The 16,841-nt window shown below is 39.9% G+C and overlaps 1 protein-coding gene across 2 annotated transcripts in view; it reads left to right on the plus strand.

Moving 5' to 3' along the window:
* The window catches only part of Commd10 (COMM domain containing 10), a 133,583-nt gene extending 118,353 nt beyond the window's left edge, over window positions 1–15,230 (plus strand). Inside the window, exons 5-6 of one of the 2 annotated variants that reach the window (XM_063277471.1) lie at window positions 13,683–13,742; window positions 14,423–15,230. In XM_063277471.1, coding sequence (XP_063133541.1) covers window positions 13,683–13,742; window positions 14,423–14,461 — 99 coding nt within the window. In that variant the 3' untranslated portion in view covers window positions 14,462–15,230. The remainder of the gene's footprint in view (window positions 1–13,682; window positions 13,743–14,422) is intronic. The other variant, NM_001004276.1, reaches the window with a different exon arrangement.
* Window positions 15,231–16,841: the final 1,611 nt, after the last annotated feature.

A 16,841-nucleotide genomic window follows, 5' to 3' on the forward strand; every position in this document is an offset into this window, starting at 1 on the left:
TTCTTATAAAACAGAGAAGTGTCAGAGGACAGCAAGGGCCTGACATTTCACTTTGAAATGAGCAGTTCCCAGTTCCGTTGTTGATTCAGATCCCAGTTCCTCAGGACAGAGAAGCAACATGTTCCTCTTACAGGCAGTGGGAGCGCAGAGCTCCGCAAGTGCTGCTCAGGCCACTCTGGGAAACGGAACTAATAATCTAAGATATCATGACAAAGGTGATCAACAAACCTCTCTAAAAAGCCAGATCAGAAATAGGTCAGGCTTGCTGAATACTCAGTCCCGTGATTGTAAGGCAGAAGTAGCCGTAGCCAATGTACAGCACAGACAGTGTGATAACAAGAATGACTGTGATCATCCAGTAAAGCCTTTATCTTAGAAAACTAACAGCCATTCTGATGTGGCATCCGGGTTATACTGGATCAACCCCTGGTCACTAGGACCTTGCTCTCTATTACCTGCTGGGAATCCTGGGCTTGGCTTCTCCCTACGGTGCCACCAAACTAGCTTCTGTTGCTGTCACTGAATCTAGAATAAAAATTTACCGCTCTTTGTTTCTGTTGGATTATTGTGTTGTTACTACTCCAGTGATTGCTCTTGGAACTCTCCAGGGGCAATGACAGCACACTTTTGGTTTATATGGAGACATCCCCTTAATGGTTGTGACATCAGCATTTATTCTCAGTTGTCTCCACTTGCTGTCCTGGAGTCTTTAACTCACATTGTTAACTGCTCCCCTGTACTTAGGCCTTCAGGTTTATGTCTAGGACCCAGGTCTCTAACCCTAAAGAGTTTGTATATTAAATAGCTCTTGGATTTTTTTTCCCTACTCGATTATCCAAAGATACTTCTAAATCCATGTTAATTTGAACTCATAGTTCCTGCTCTTTGTTTCCTCACTGTGCTGGATAGTTTTATATCAACTTACCACGAGCTGACATCATCTGAGAGGCAACAACCTCAGGTAAGTAAGACAAGGCTTTCATAAGGCTGAGCTGTAAGCAAACCTGTAGGGCATTTTCTTAATTAGAGTTTGATAGTGAGGACCTGGCCCCGTGTGAGTGCTGAACAAGTCTGGGTGAGCAAACCAGTAAGCCGCACCCCTCCATGGCCTCTGCCTCCAGGTTCCTGCCCTGTTTGAATTCCTGTCCTGACTTCCTTCGATGATAAACAGTGCTGTGGAAGTGTCAGCCAAATAAACCCCTTTTCCCCAGCTTGGTTTTTTGTCAGGTATTTCATCCCAGCAATAGAAACCAAGCCAGCCCCCACGCCTTCTCCCTTTATGCCCATCTTATCTAAGCAAATGGGTCTACTCGTCATTTACCAGAGCCTGATGCTTGTCCTTCATTCTTAACCCCTTGTATTACACATATTTCTATTAAAAGACTTACTGAGCTCTCCAGACCTTATTTCTTAAGGGCATGTATTTCTTTTAGTTTTCTACTGCACTTACCTTAAGTCAGACCTCTGTTACCTCTAGATTAACATCATATTAGTCTCCTCTCTCTTACTGTTCTTCCTACCTGGCCTTTTCCCCAAGAATTTATCTTTCTGATCTTGGATTACCTGGCATTTCTGTTAGGAATCATGAATTTTCTCTTGACTTTACAGTATCTTGACTGTTATAGCATTCAAGTTATTTTGTTCTTTCTGTTCATCTCTGTTGCTCAGTTAAGTTCAAGTAAAGCAAGAGCTCTGTGTGTTTCTCATTGCTTCAGCCGTAATACTTTTGCTTATAAACATATGTTGAAAAATAAAATTAGCTGAAACCCCCAAACCATACAATATTCTAAACAAATTGTCAAAGCACCAGGACATATCTAATGAGCTAGACTTGTAGAGTTAAGGGAAATGTGTAATCAGGAAGTTAAATTCATGCAATAAAGAGGTTAAATGCAATAATGAGGTCATAGTTCACATAGGTGCTTTACCATTGATAGACCTTGGTCATTATGGATGCCGCAGTTGGCCAGGTCTGCTCTGAGCTATGTTAATGTGTATGCATATAATCTTGTACTTAAATGGCAGGCTCAGCTCCAGCTTTATGGAATCATGGCTTTCAGAGGAAATGTTAAAAAGATAAATAAACCAAATCAATTTGGGTAGTATAAGACTATTCTCAGACACGCTCATTTTCACAGTGAATTCTAGACGTTGGTTTTACAGGTTAGAAATCTGCAGTGGAGGCGGAATGAGGGAAGATTAACCTATAATGCCTGTGTTCTACATTAGATACTGGATATTAATATATGTGATGCTGCCTTGACACCAAGGGGATTGCTGCGTGGTATGAAAGCTTCCTTTATAGTACATCATAGCAAGAACTATCAGAAATCTCACTGTTTCAAGAGTAGAAAAGCAGGGTCTAGGGTGGTGGGAGTTGGGGAGACTCAAAGAAGGTTTCACAGAGGAAGTGGCATTTCAAGAGTCTGAAATATGAGTAACAGGTTTCTCCTTCTTAGTTGATCATATTTATTTTAAGACTACTTGTTCTGAAGTGCTAGACATTTTCAGTTTGGGTCAGTGATAAAGTTGAGTTTGCCCTTTAAATAAATAGTGTTTTTAAAAATACATTGCTAATATAGATATAGTTGAAAAGCTGAGAAGCATTTACTAACAAGAATGATACAAGCTATTAACTAACTAGCATTAACCATGTGATCATGTAGTTACATGATCACATAATTTCATTTCTCTTAGGTTTATTACTTTGAAAATATATATATTGAAAACTCAGACTAAAATGGTTTTATTTAAAATAGTATATTTATTATAAGGAAAGTGAAAATACTCAAGGTGGTTGAGGTAAGATCACCTGAAACTAAAGGAAGCTCAGTAACTTCACAGTTTAAGTACAGGTTTACTGCCTTAGTGTGTTAGCATCTTACAGGTGTGTACTTAGGTATATTACAGGGTTATGCTAATAATCTCACTAAGCCTGGTGGCAGAGCTATTCTTACAATAGAAAAAGCCACAGCTCAGAAAAGTACTGTGCCTAGGACTCCAGTCTGGACTGTCTCCCCCAAAGTTGCTTTTCTTTCCCATAGTGTCTCAAAATTGAAAATATACAGACCAGTTTAAGAGCGTAGACTTCTGGGGCCTTGCTACCTGGTTAGAACTCTGACTGCCAGCCTGCTTGGTTGTGAGGACTTAAGGAGCCTAACCTAACCTCTTTGTGCTTCAGATTCCTCACATCCAATGAAGATCATTATAGTCCATGGGATTGGTGTGGGAATTCAATTAGTTCACAGGTGTGAAGCACCTAGCATAGTGTGGCTGCTGCATAGTAGGTTATGTTTACAGTTATTAAGTTATTAATTGTACTTTACTTTTTGTAGTGGTTTGAATAAAAATGGCTCCATAGGCCCATAAGGAGTGGTATTATTGGAGGAGGTGTGGCTTTGTTGGAGGAAGTGTGTCACTAGGGATGGACTTTGGGGCCTCTGAAGCTCAAATCAGTCTTAGTGGCTCACATTCACTTTCTGCTGCCTTTGGATCCACATGGAGAACTCTCAGCTAACTCTCCTTTACCTTGTCTGTCTGCATGCCACCTGCCATGCTTCCTGCCATGATGATAATAGACTAAATCTCTGAACTGGAAGCCATTAAATGTCTTCCTTTATAAGAGTTGCATGCTCATGGTGTCTCTTCACAGCAATAAAACCCAAAGACAGTGTTTATAGAGTGTTTTTCTCATCATTGTTTGAACTTCCAGAACACAAAATTTTAGAAATAGCTACCAAAAAGCCTTAGGAGTATCTATAGATAAAAATTAGTCCTAGGATTAATTGTTCATATCAGGAACTTAGAATATAACTCAATGGTGAAGTATATGTTTAATAAGACCAAGACACCATGTTGTCCATGTTTACACTAGATACTGGATATTAATCCATATATATAAAATACTTCCCTTGATGTCAAGCATATTACTGCATGGTATGAAAACTTCCATTGTAGCACATTGTAGCAAAACCTAACAGAAATCTCACTGTGTGCGAGTAACTAAGCAGGCATCTAGGGGTGGGAGTTGGGAAGACTCAAAGAAGGTTTCACAGAGGAGGTGACATTTCAAGAGTCTGAAATATGAGTAACAGGTTTCTAAGAGGAGGAAAAATACTTCTTAAAATTATTTTTAAAAAAAATAAAATGTGTTTATGAGTCATGTTCATGTGCTATTATATATTTTAATTGTCAAAGAAAATAAAATAAAACTGTGTTAGCATTGTTTGTTCTGTACTGTGTTTTAGGCATGTTTGTATCATATATGACTTGTTAAGTCTGAATTATAAAATTCAATTCCCACAATTTCAGTTACTTAATTGGGCTTTTTTTTTTTTACATAGCATTTTATACTGTGTGGATATGTCATGGAAATACAGTAGATGAAATTAAACATCACTTATACATGATTGTATTAAATTTTTATATTGTTTTCAGAATAGGCAATAAAGACTAGATTGCTGGCTGCCCAGGACTTGAAGGTGGGGAGCAGAGTAATTAGCAGTGTTAGCAGGAAATGGCTAGAGGTCTGGAGTTGCTCTGAGGTGGCGAGAATATTCTAGAATTAACTCTGAAGCGTAGCCTTGTGACTGAATTATTCACTCTGAATGAATGAATTAAATAACGTACAAGAATTTCTATAAAACTGCTATTAAAAAAGTAAATTGAATTCCTCAATGCTACTCCCTTCTCACTCTCACCTGTAAAACCTACATTCCGTTGCTGTCTCGAGTATCCTGGTACAGATTGAGTTATGTGGTGGTGCTGTCTGTGCTGAAGTCACAGCAGCTGCCACAGACGAACACTAGACATCAACTGAACGTACTGTTGATGAGCTCTCAGCTGACGATTAGAAGTGCACTGGCTTGTTAAAGCCACTTACTTTTGTTGATTATGCATCATTAGTTCAGTTGACTCCAGGATGATCTTACAATTACAGTTCTCAAGGATCTAATGGGTATAGGAATGTGATTTCAGTTATGGTCTTAATACCTTCCGAACAGTGCTGTGACAGGTTAAAGTGACCTCTGGCCAGTTGCTACATTGATCCTGCCTGCTATCCTATTTTGTTTGTATACTTGACTATCTTTAGGAGTTTGAGTTCCTGGGTATTTGGGATGGAAATCAGTACTTCCTGTCCCATGGTAGCAAGTGGTGGGTTGTCAGCTACTCATGGGTGACAAAGGACACTTCATAACTGAAGCAAGCGCTGACTTTATCTTCTTCACTCTGCTGAAGCACCTTCTAAGCAGATCAGTGAAAAGGGTGACTTGATGTTGAGACGGAGGGACACACTGATCCTCTTTCCTTGAAACTGACTTAACAGCACAGTTCTGTTAGACATAGTGGTTCATGCCTATAGATTCTAGGAGATGAGTTTTGCCAGCCCAGGAAGACATCATGAAAAATAAAGAAAAAGAGCAATTGGGCAGAGAAATAGGAGAGAAGGAGCTGGCATATCCCTTAACTATATTTTTGTACATGGTTGACTATGGTAGGTTATTTAATTTAGACAAATATAAAGTAGCTTTCAAAAGTTCAAGAAAAATCACACAGATTTTTCACTCTACCTCCAATATTGACTTTAAGAAGAAAACAGATTCCAAAATTTGGCTGTTGAACTCCAAGTCTTTTACACTGCATTCTAGAAACAGTGTGAGTCTAACTAAGCATTTTTTTGTGTACCCAGAGTCCCTCAACCAGGACACAAAAGCATTCTTGGAAGTCACACAGCCATTCCAAATGATAATGCTTCAGTAAGAGTGCTTATGATTATGATAATTTCCATTTTCTAGAAAACAGAAAGCATCACCTACAGTATTTGATACATTCTGAACTGTCACTATTTAAAGAGCTTCATGTAATGATATTTAAACTTCTTCTTTGACTGATTAGATTCAACAACCATGGCTAAATGTATCCACACCAAAATTGAATATCATGATGACATATTGGCACACACATAATACCATTGGAGCCGATGAATACTACATGGGATACATTTTGACTGGCTCCAAGCATATGTACTACACTGTCCACCTTAAAGAAGAGAGATCTGCTGGTAGGACTGTCACACGTGCTTTACTTTTACCTGTAAAAGAGTAAAATGTTTGCTAACGAGAGTGAAGAGTGTTATGCAGATCACAGGTAGTATTCCATTGTGTAGATGTACCACATTTTCTGTATCCATTCCTCTGCTGAAGAGCTTCTGGGTTCTTGCCAGCTTCTGGCTATTATAAATAAGGCGGCGATGAACATAGTGGAGTATGTGTCTTTGTTATATGTTGGGGCATCTTTTGGGTATATGCCCAAGAGAGTTATAGCTGGGTCCTCAGGTAGTTCAATGTCCAATTTTCTGAGGAACCTCCAGACTGATTTCCAGAATGGTTTTACCAGTCTGCAATCCCACCAACAATGGAGGAGTGTTCCTCTTTCTCCACATCCTCGCCAGCATCTGCTGTCACCTGAGTTTTTGATCTTAGCCATTTTGACTGGTGTGAGGTGGAATCTCATGGTTGCTTTGATTTGCATTTCCCTTATGACTAAAGATGTTGAACATTTCTTTAGGTGTTTCTCAGCCATTCGGCATTCCTCAGCTGTGACTTCTTTTTTTAGCTCTGAACCCCATTTTTTAATAGGGTTATTTGTCTCCCTGCGGTCTAACTTCTTGAGTTCTTGTATATTTTGGATATAAGCCCTCTATCACTTGTAGGATTGGTAAAGATCTTTTCCCAATCTGTTGGTTACCATTTTGTCCTAACCACAGTGTCCTTTGCCTTACAGAAGCTTTGCAGTTTTATGAGATCCCATTTGTCGATTCTTGATCTTAGAGCATAAGCCATTGGTGTTTTGTTCAGGAAATTTTCTCCAGTGCTCATGTGTTCGAGATGCTTCCCCACTTTTTCTTCTATTAGTTTGAGTGTATGTGGTTTGATGTGGAGGTCCTTGATCCACTTGGACTTAAGCTTTGTACAGGGTAATAAGCATGGATCGATCTGCATTCTTCTACATGTTGACCTCCAGTTGAACCAGCACCATTTGCTGAAAATGCTATCTTTTTTCCATTGGATGGTTTTGGCTCCTTTGTCAAAAATCAAGTGACCATAGGTATGTGAGTTCATTTCTGGGTCTTCAATTCTATTCCACTGGTCTATTTGCCTGTTTCTGTACCAATACCATGCAGTTTTTATCACTATTGCTCTGTAATACTGCTTGAGTTCAGGGATAGTGATTCCCCCTGAAGTCCTTTTATTGTTGAGGATAGCTTTAGCTATCCTGGGTTTTTTGTTATTCCAGATGAATTTGCAAATTGTTCTAACTCTCTGAAGAATTGGATTGGAATTTTGATGGGGATTGCATTGAATCTGTAGATCGCTTTTGGTAAAATGGCCATTTTTACTATATTAATCCTGCCAATCCAGAGCATGGGAGATCTTTCTATCTTCTGAGATCTTCTTCAGTTTCTTTCTTCAGAGACTTGAAGTTCTTATCCTACAGATCTTTTACTTGCTTGGTTAAAGTCACACCGAGGTATTTTATATTATTTGGAACTATTATGAAAGGTATCGTTTCCCTAATTTCTTTCTCAGCTTGTTTCTCTTTTGTATAGAGGAAGGCTACTGATTTATTTGAGTTAATTTTATACCCAGCCACTTTGCTGAAGGTGTTTATCAGCTTTAGTAGTTAGATTTTGTGTTTTAGCTACCTGAGTTCAGAGGCTTCATTTTCCAATACAGGTGTACTCTTCAGTACTCTTACGTCTTAAGACAAACAAACAAAAAAACTCTTGGGAGATGAGGATGCTTCATATCAGTAATACACATGGAGCTCAGAGATTCTTGAATGACCAAATGCTGTGGGTAAGAGAGATGGCCAATGGCTATACATATAGAGTTCATAGGTTCTTTGTTCTGTTTAGAGCTGACATGGTTTTGTTCTTTTTGAATAATACTTGATAAAGACAGTAAATCACTAATAGTAAATATACTGGAACATATTTACAGTTATCTCTAGTTACATGTAGGATAGCCATAAAACCTCCAGAGATATTACTTACTCAATGATGCCTAATGACGTTTGTTCCCTGAGCCCAGTCAGTAGGGTGGACTATTATTTATGTGCTTTCTATCTAGTTCCTCTCCCGAAAAGAGAACCTCTGCACTCTGCAGGGACCCCCCACCCAAAGTGTCTTTGGTCTTACAGAACAAGAGCTGGTAGCCTTTCTCTTGCAGGAGGATTCTGGTGCTCTAAGTGAAAGGATAATTGTAACAACTCTAATTTTGATACTCAATAAAGGTTTGAAAGCAAAGCAATATAAATATCAGTTCTAGTCTGGGATAATTTTATTATTTCTGCTTAGATAATTTGTGACAAAATTGGTGCATTTCTCTTTTCAAAATGTATTTGTGTTCCTCACTAATGGGAAAGCAGAAGATATTTTTAGTGTCATCTTTCATCAAGTCAGACCTTTCTGAAGACCTGAGTAAATTCTATTTCCATGGGAATTTTGCTAATGGGCACAAGTAACATTATCCAAGTGCTGGTGGATAAGATTACAAATTAAAAATGAAGACAGATAGAAAAAGCGATCTTTCTCAAGATGTTGGCAGAGAAACTCTTGTTCATTTTCATTTTTCTGTGTTTTCAGGTCAAGTACAAAACATCTAAGTTTGGTATATTAAAGTACATGGTTAGCCCCATTGGTAGAAACGGTGAATATCATAAATGGATTTTTAGCTGTAATCTTACATACAAGGCAGGAGAGGGACAGAAGAAATCTCCCAGTCTCTGTCTGTCTAGTTAACAGTGTTAGTGACATCAGTGACTCAGTGATGTTGGTGACAGGAAAATGGAATGTTGAAGGCATAATTGTAAAACAAACCACCTGGATTTATTGTTTGTATATCAGCTTACTGATTCGTTGCAATAAATAACCAGTAATTCACTGTAATAAATAACACACTTCAAAATAACATGTTAGGGAGGGAGGATGTATAAAGCTGGAGTTACTCCGTATTTATCCAAACCTCCTTACCCTAAATATCAAGCCCTGGACACGTTCCTTTCTTATGTTCTGTGCTTTCACAGGGAAGTTTCGTCCACTCAGTTTTAAGTGTAGTGGCTCTCAAGTGTCTGTCTCTTCCCTAGCTGTCTTTTCCAGACTTACTTCATCTGTTTTCTGGGTGATCTCTGCTTTCCTAAGCCCTTCTTTTTGATATGCCTTCTGAATCTGCTGCCCTCGTAGTGCTGATCACATTACTGTCCCTCTGATATCTCTTTCCAGCAAACTGGCAGCCATTCTTCATCTTTCTACCCCTTTATGACCTCCTAACCCCACCCCATTACTCACACTTAACTTTTCTCTGTCACCAGAACCATTAGATCAAGTTGCTTCTTACCTGACCTAAATCAGCACCACATGGCTGCTTTGTCTACAGCCGGTCTGACCAGTTCTAATCAGTTTTAAAGGAAAGCAAAATTGAGATATTGACTGTAAATGGAATTGTGTCACTCTTAGACCTGAAGTCTTCAGTGATTCCCATTGCTTTTAGGAGTAAGATTTTTGCCAGGCAGAGGCAGACAGAACTCTGAATTTGAAGCAAGCCTCTTCTCCAAAGTGAGTTCCAGGATGGCCAAGGCTACGTGGGGGGTGGGAGTGGGGTCAGGATAGAGTGAATAAGTGATTTTTATTTTAATCTCTGAAAGAGATGGAAGAACCTACATTAGCTTTCCATGACTCTCTATTAGTCTGGGTTTTAATTTTGCTTTTTATTTGTTCTTGTTTAATAACAAAATACCTGAGAAAGCAACTTAAAGAGGAGAAATATTTATGTAGTTCATAAATTTAAATGTCAGTTTCAGTTGTGTTGAGTGTCAGGCTTAAGGAGTATTTGGTAAAGACTGCTTATGTTATTGCTCTAGCGAAGCAGGGAGAGGGCAGACGGGAAGGGGCAAGGACAAAATCTAAGCTCCCAGAAGCCTGCTTCTTACAGCTACCTCCACCCCAAAGTGTCACCTATCTTCCAAAGTTGGGCCACCAGCTGAGGCCCAAGTATAAAACTTATGGGCTCATGGGAGGTGGTAGGGGACCACATGTTCTAGCCATGACAGGGTGGCATAATAAGGTGACACAGATGTAACTGAAGCATGAAGTTGTTCTTCACACTTCTAGAGTAGAAGACCCAGATCAGGCTGTGGAGCATCGGGCTTCTGAAGCCTCTCTTCTGGGCTAGAAAATGACCATCTCCCACTGGTGTCTTTACATTGTGTTTACCTTATACATATATCTGTCTCTCTGCTGTAAGAGATGCTGGCTTAGGGCCCACTCTTCTGACTACTCTTCTAGTACATCTCCAGTTCTGTCCACAGGTGCAGTGACATTTGTGCTTCAAGGGTTAGTGTCCCATTTGTGTGAGTTAAAGGGAGATGCTGTTCAGCCCAGAACAGAGCTTGAGTTATAGGACCAGGGAGGGGGAACAAATAGAACTTAGGACTCCACAGTGTTTCTCTACACCTGTGAGCCTGCTGTCTATGCTTTTGGCCTCACACCTGAGCTGCTGCTAGGTCAACACATCTGAGACCATCCTTTGGTGTTAAGACAGCTAGCTACTCACTTTGTGGTGACAAATGGTAGACAGGAAGCAGGTGGAGAATCCCTCGTCTAATTTCAGTTCATATAGCTACTTTAGCTGGTCTTTTTTATTATTTTCTTCCACAAAATCCATTGTTACAGTTGATGGTAGCTGAGGTGACAGAGTTGAATTTCAACTTTTTCCCCCTTCTCTCTCAGCAGAGATGCTAGTGAACCATGAATTGTCTCAAAAGGCAGAAGGATATAAAGTTGAGGAAGAGATGTTAGATGTCCAGTTACCCCAAAGAGCAACATCCCCAAAATACTAAATCTCTTTGAATATAAATGCTTTTCTTTCTTCTTGGTCGGGTCAGAGTAGCTACTGGCTTGTAAGGATGATAAACAGGGGAGAAGCTGTTAAAAGCTTGCTTCCCTTAATGGTCAACACTTCCATACCTTGTGTAGACAGGAAAGAGAATGTCCACAAACACTCTCCTCTGGCCTCCAGGGGTGCCAGACATGCACATGAGCATGGACATACATGCAGGCACAACATGCATATACATAGTTTTTACATTTTTTAAATAGGACATAAAAACTGGGATTGTTCCATGTGATCCTGTTGTAAAGTAACATCCTGATTCTTTCGCCTGCACATCTGAGTCTCCATACAGATTTTAATAAAGAAAGCACTACCCCCAAAACCCTTATAAATCTTTGTTTTACTAGGACCGAACTTGGATCCTCTGTGAGACCAGTAATCATTTCTAACAGCTGAGCCATATCTTCAGCCTCTACTTTTAATTTTTAATGACCCTTCATTCCCTTTTTCTTTTAAGATTTTTATTTTTAATTTTGTATTTGCATAGGTGTACACTTTAGTGCAGGTGGGAAGCCATGTTTGCTGGAGCTTGAGCTGCAGGCAGTTATGAGCCTGAAGTGGGTGTTGGGAGCCTTACTCAGCTGTTCTGGCAGAGCAAACCGTGTGGTCAGCTGCTGAGCCATCTCCAGCTCCATGCTTTTCTGTGGGGGCTGCACCACTTCAAAGTTTCACTGCTGGTGTCAGGGTTCCAGTCTCTACACACACCCTCAGTTGTCATTTTTTTATCTTTTATTCCAGTAATAGCTGTTCTCCTGTATGCACTACAGTATCTTGGGTTCTCACAGACATATTCTGATCTGTGTTTTGTTAGTTCAATGCCTTTGTAGAAGAAAGATGGCTTAGTGTTTTCTACTCTGACACATGCTGCCACAGCAGCCATGATTGTTTTAATAAGCATGTTCCATTAATCCTTCTCCTAGTGTAACATTTTAGGAAACACCACCTTAATACAGAACAAAGCAAAATACAGCCTAATCTAGTGCTGGGTATAGGGTTAGGCAAATCAGTTGTTTTTATGTAGTTGTTTCCCACTTAACTCCCTCTTAGCTTTTGACATGGAACTGAGAGGGTAGCCCCCTTCTAACTTCAGGGAAAATATTGTATCACTACATCATGCTGGTTAGACTTTTGCATATTTAATGATATGTGCCAATCAGCTGAATTTTTTTTTATTAACTTCAGTATTTCTTATATACATTTCGAGTGTTATTCCCTTTCCCGGTTTCCGGGCAAACACCCCCCTAATCCTTCCCCCTCCCCTTCTTTATGGGTGTTCCCCTCCCCATCCTCCCCCCATTAACACCCTCCCCCCAACAATCACGCTCACTGGGGGTTCAGTCTTAGCAGGACCCAGGGCTTCCCCTTCCACTGGTGATCTTACTAGGATATTCATTGCTACCTATGAGGTCAGAGTCCAGGGTCAGTCCATGTATAGTCCTTAGGTAGTGGCTTAGTCCCTGGAAGCTCTGGTTGCTTGGCATTGTTGTACATATGGGGTCTCGAGCCCCTTCAAGCTCTTCCAGTTCTTTCTCTGATTCCTTCAACGGGGGTCCTATTCTCAGTTCAGTGGTTTGCTGCTGGCATTCGCCTCTGTATTTTCAGCTGAATATTTTTAATAGAGTTCACAACCTTCATAATCGACACCGTTCCTAAGGGACCAGGCTGCACAGGTGATAGCTTCCCATTCTCTAAGGCTTAAGTGTGTATGAGAGAAAGTAAAGAACTGTGCAAGCTGGTCCTCTAGTGCTTAGGCTTCACGAAGAGGGAGGTGCTGTTTCTGAATCAGCCCGTTGACCTAAGACTTAGCTGGAGATAACTTGGTTTAAAAATTTTGGCTTTGTTATAAAAATGGAAACCATCAAAACAGATTATTTTTTTCCAAGAACAACACAGAAACTGAGAATTGAGTTTATACAGTGAATTTGACCAGGTTTAAGTACTAGAATTAATGTCTGTTTACAACAGCTTCCCTCCCACCTCTTCAGTCATGATACTCATTCCATGTCATGAGACCAAAGCAGAGGGCTCAGCACTGGTGGTACATTCTTAGTATTCTGCCTTTGGTTTTTCTGCTTCAGAGGAACTTTGGATAAAGTACTTAGCCATACAGTGGCTTGTTGTGTCAGCGGGTACTTACAGTTCACTTGGTTGGGAACACTTAACTAAATCACTGTCAATAGAAACATGGGGTTTGTCTGCAGCACCCAGAATGGTTGCTCCACAGCGTGGAGATGAATCTAAAATGACTAAGTCCTGCCTTCGAAATTGTGAGCTGTTTGCTTTTGCTGAATGTACATTTAAAAAAGGTAACAATCTTAACACGTAAGGTTGTAACTGTCTGGGTAGTGCTTGGAGGCAGAGACTGTGCCCAATGAGACATGAATGCTGGATGAGTTCAATCAGATATGCTGTGTCCAGTGTCTGTATAATGGTATTTACTAGATTTTAAATCAACTGCTGAGAAAGATGAAATATAATCTCATTTATTATCTCTATGTTGAAAAAAGATAATTAAATTGCTCTCTTACTAGCATATATCATATTAACTTTTGTGGAATCAACTTAAAGAAAAATGTCCTTGTAGAGTTGAAAGCTTTTGCTCAGGTGGAATGTGACCCAGTGATTTTGTGAGTTCTAGGAATCCCATATTCCTAGAGTATCTGGAGAGTGGGAAATGCAGTGTGTGCTGCATACAACTGAATGCTTTTCCTTTCTTGCTCTTCTTTACAGAACCTGGAGAAGGTTCTAGTGGAATTCAATCACAAGGAGTTGTTCGATTTCTACAACAAGGTCTGTGTTTATAAGTGTTTTCTAGTATGTAGAGGTTTCCTAATGCTTCCTTGGTTTAATCAATTTTTATTTTTGAATGCCTTTTTATAGGGCCAAGTTCTTTAAACTCCTGTAAACACCGTATATTTCACAGTAGGAAGAGGCAAAACCAAGATGAAAAGAATCTGAAAACTAAATCAGAAAGAAAATGAAAATTAAAAAGAGAGAATTAGTGTTTTGTGTAGAACTAAGCAGGGCACTGTGTGGTCCCCATGGCTACTGGCCCATTCCAGGTAGACCACGTCACTAAAATGGCTGAGACCATAGGTAAAAAGAGGCTGCCAGATTTTAGAGATGTAATTTTGAATACATTTCCCTTTTCTTTCCAATGCCTCTCACTAACTTCCAAGCGTTAAAGTCTTACCATATAATAGCAATGTACTAAAATAGCTGAATGCACTTAAGACAGTAGTACTTAAAAGTCTTCTTCCTTCATGAATGTAAAAACATTAAATGACAAGCCTAAATCCTAATGTATTTACACAGCGAGAAAGCATCCTGAGTATTACCGTTATGCTGTGTGTGGTTTGCTGCATGGAGTTCCCGCTGCTGCTGCTGCTTCCTTTGCTTTGCACGTTTTTAACCTTTGTATGCAGTTTATTTCCTTCACTAACTGCTGTCTTTATTTTGTCTGTAACTAGCTGGAGACCATACAAGCACAGCTGGATTCCCTCACATGATGTTCTTGGAGACTGACTCGCCATCACATGCTGGCCACCTCACTCTTTCACATTGAAGAAAGACTGCCCAAGCATATTTTCTAGAGGATTCGGTGACTTTATTCCTATGTATAATATGGCTTACTGCGTCTTAGACAAACACCAGTGACGGGAGATCATAATAAGAACACTGGGTTTCTAAAGTACCTTCTCTTCTCACATGAGCTGTACCAAGGACAAGCGTTGAGAAAACTGTTAGAAAGAAGTAAGAAGTGAATGCCACACTGGTTTTTCTGTCAGATTGCTGCCTTGTTGCTTCCCCTCAGTCCTGCTTTCAGGGATCACTGCAGATCTGGAGGCAGAAGGTACGATGATGTTTGCCCCAGTAGAATATGGAACCTTACCCATTACAGTAATGAATTAGGGAAGCAGCCACAAGCCATCAAATGTTTTGGCATTCATCCTACCACTTGATTTTGCTTGATGTGCCATGCAGGAAAGAAATCTAAAATGCTTCAATACTGCTAGGAGTTAATTCCACTGTGTTCCTCTTGTCCCACCCCCTGAATGTTTCTGACTTTAATGACTTAAAAATCATCTAGGTTTATATATACCGCTGCAAATTAATAATGCTGCACTTCTCAGTGCTTCAGATCGTGAATGAACACTTTACCTGTAATGAGTATGACATGGGAATCTCACATTGTAAATCAGAAAAGGTTTGCATTCTTTTATGAATATGTTCATTGGTTTCAATCAATAAAAATTTCCTACTTTAGAATTAGTCAAACTCAAGTATACAATAGTTTTATTTTATAATATATTTTAAGCCATGACTCTGTATAAATATATGATTTCCTGAAAAAAAAATCATTTGAAAATCGCGTTAATGAAATGTCTTACTTTGTTTCTAGGGGAAGGAGGAAGAGGCTCAGACATAGGCTCTCTCACTTGAAGGAATGTGGTTTCAGAATGTCCTGTAGTTAAGCAAACAAAACAATTACGGTTGAGCACATTTCTGATGTGAGGGTCCTGACTTATCTCCAGTCAGTGCTTACTATGTACCATGATGCCCGTACTTGTTCATGGAAGAATGTCATTGCTTAGAATTGAGTTTGGGTTATTGCAGAAAGCAAGTGTTACAGATGTTGTCCCTAATTCCTTGATCTCAAATGTTTTTAAGGCCCCAGCTTCCATTGTGGTATATAGCTCAGTGTGGGTTATAATGTAACCTGATAAGTTTCTTTCTGTGGTTGATAGGATCACTCTTACTTTCTTTTTCCTTAACATCTTAGTTAGGGTTTCTGTTCCCGTGACAAAAGACCATGACCAAAACCAACTTGGAACAGACATAGTTTATCTCCGCTTATAGCTCTGAAGTTCTACTCCGTCACTGAGGGAAATCAGGGCAGGTACTCAAGGCAGGAACTGAAGCACAGGCCATCGGGGATGCTGCTTATTGGGTAGCTCTTAGGGCTTGCCCAGCCTGCTCTCTTCTACAACTCAGACTGCCTACTACCCAGGGCTGGCACCAATCACAGTGAGCTGGCCCTCCCTCACCAATCACTCATAAGAAAATATTCCACAGGCTTGCCCATAGATAGTATCATGGAGGTATTTTCTCAATTAAGCAACCCTCTTTCACAGTGCCTTTATCTTGACTGAGACAGATGAGTTCACTACTGTTTCAGTGTTTCTATTGCTACATGATCAAAAAGTAACTCGGGGAAGAAAGGGTTCATTTCGACTCACATTTCCACATTGAGATGTCACTGAAGTGATGCCATGGCAGACTGCTGCTCCTGTTCTCCTGACAGTTGTTTCAGCCTACTTTCTTCTACCACCCCAGGAGCACCTACCCACAATGTGCTGGACCCTCCCACATCAACTATCAATCAAGAGAATGTCCTACAGACTTGCTTACAGGCTGACTCCATAGAAACATTTCCTTGATTAAGATTCCTTTTTCTCTAGCTTGTGTCAAGTTAACATATAAACTACGGCCATGCTGCCCAGGCTGGCCATCACATCCTGGACCTGAGCGACCCTGCTTCAGCCTTCCCAAGAGGCTGGAGCTACAAGCATGTTTCCTTACCCAGCTTTCTTTCTCTTACCCTTTGTATGTTCTTAGCTGACCAGTTTCCAAAGACTGCCCGAAGTCCCAAAGGTGCTATAAAGACCTGCTGTATGTGAAAACTCTTCAGATTTCTTTATGTAAACAGTCTCAGGTTGAATTTATTTGACCTTCCCAACAGTGACCATACAGGTAGGTAGAAGTTTTTAATCAGTTTAATGGCCAAATTAAATTCCCAGTGTCTTAAGTATAATTAGAAATAAAGCTTTCTAAAAGTAGCTCATATTTTTGCTCTATAAAAAGACCCTATACAAAAGTATGATAAAC

This window comes from Rattus norvegicus, chromosome 18, assembly GCF_036323735.1.
Source record: "Rattus norvegicus strain BN/NHsdMcwi chromosome 18, GRCr8, whole genome shotgun sequence".
NCBI classification, from domain to species: Eukaryota; Metazoa; Chordata; class Mammalia; order Rodentia; family Muridae; genus Rattus; species Rattus norvegicus.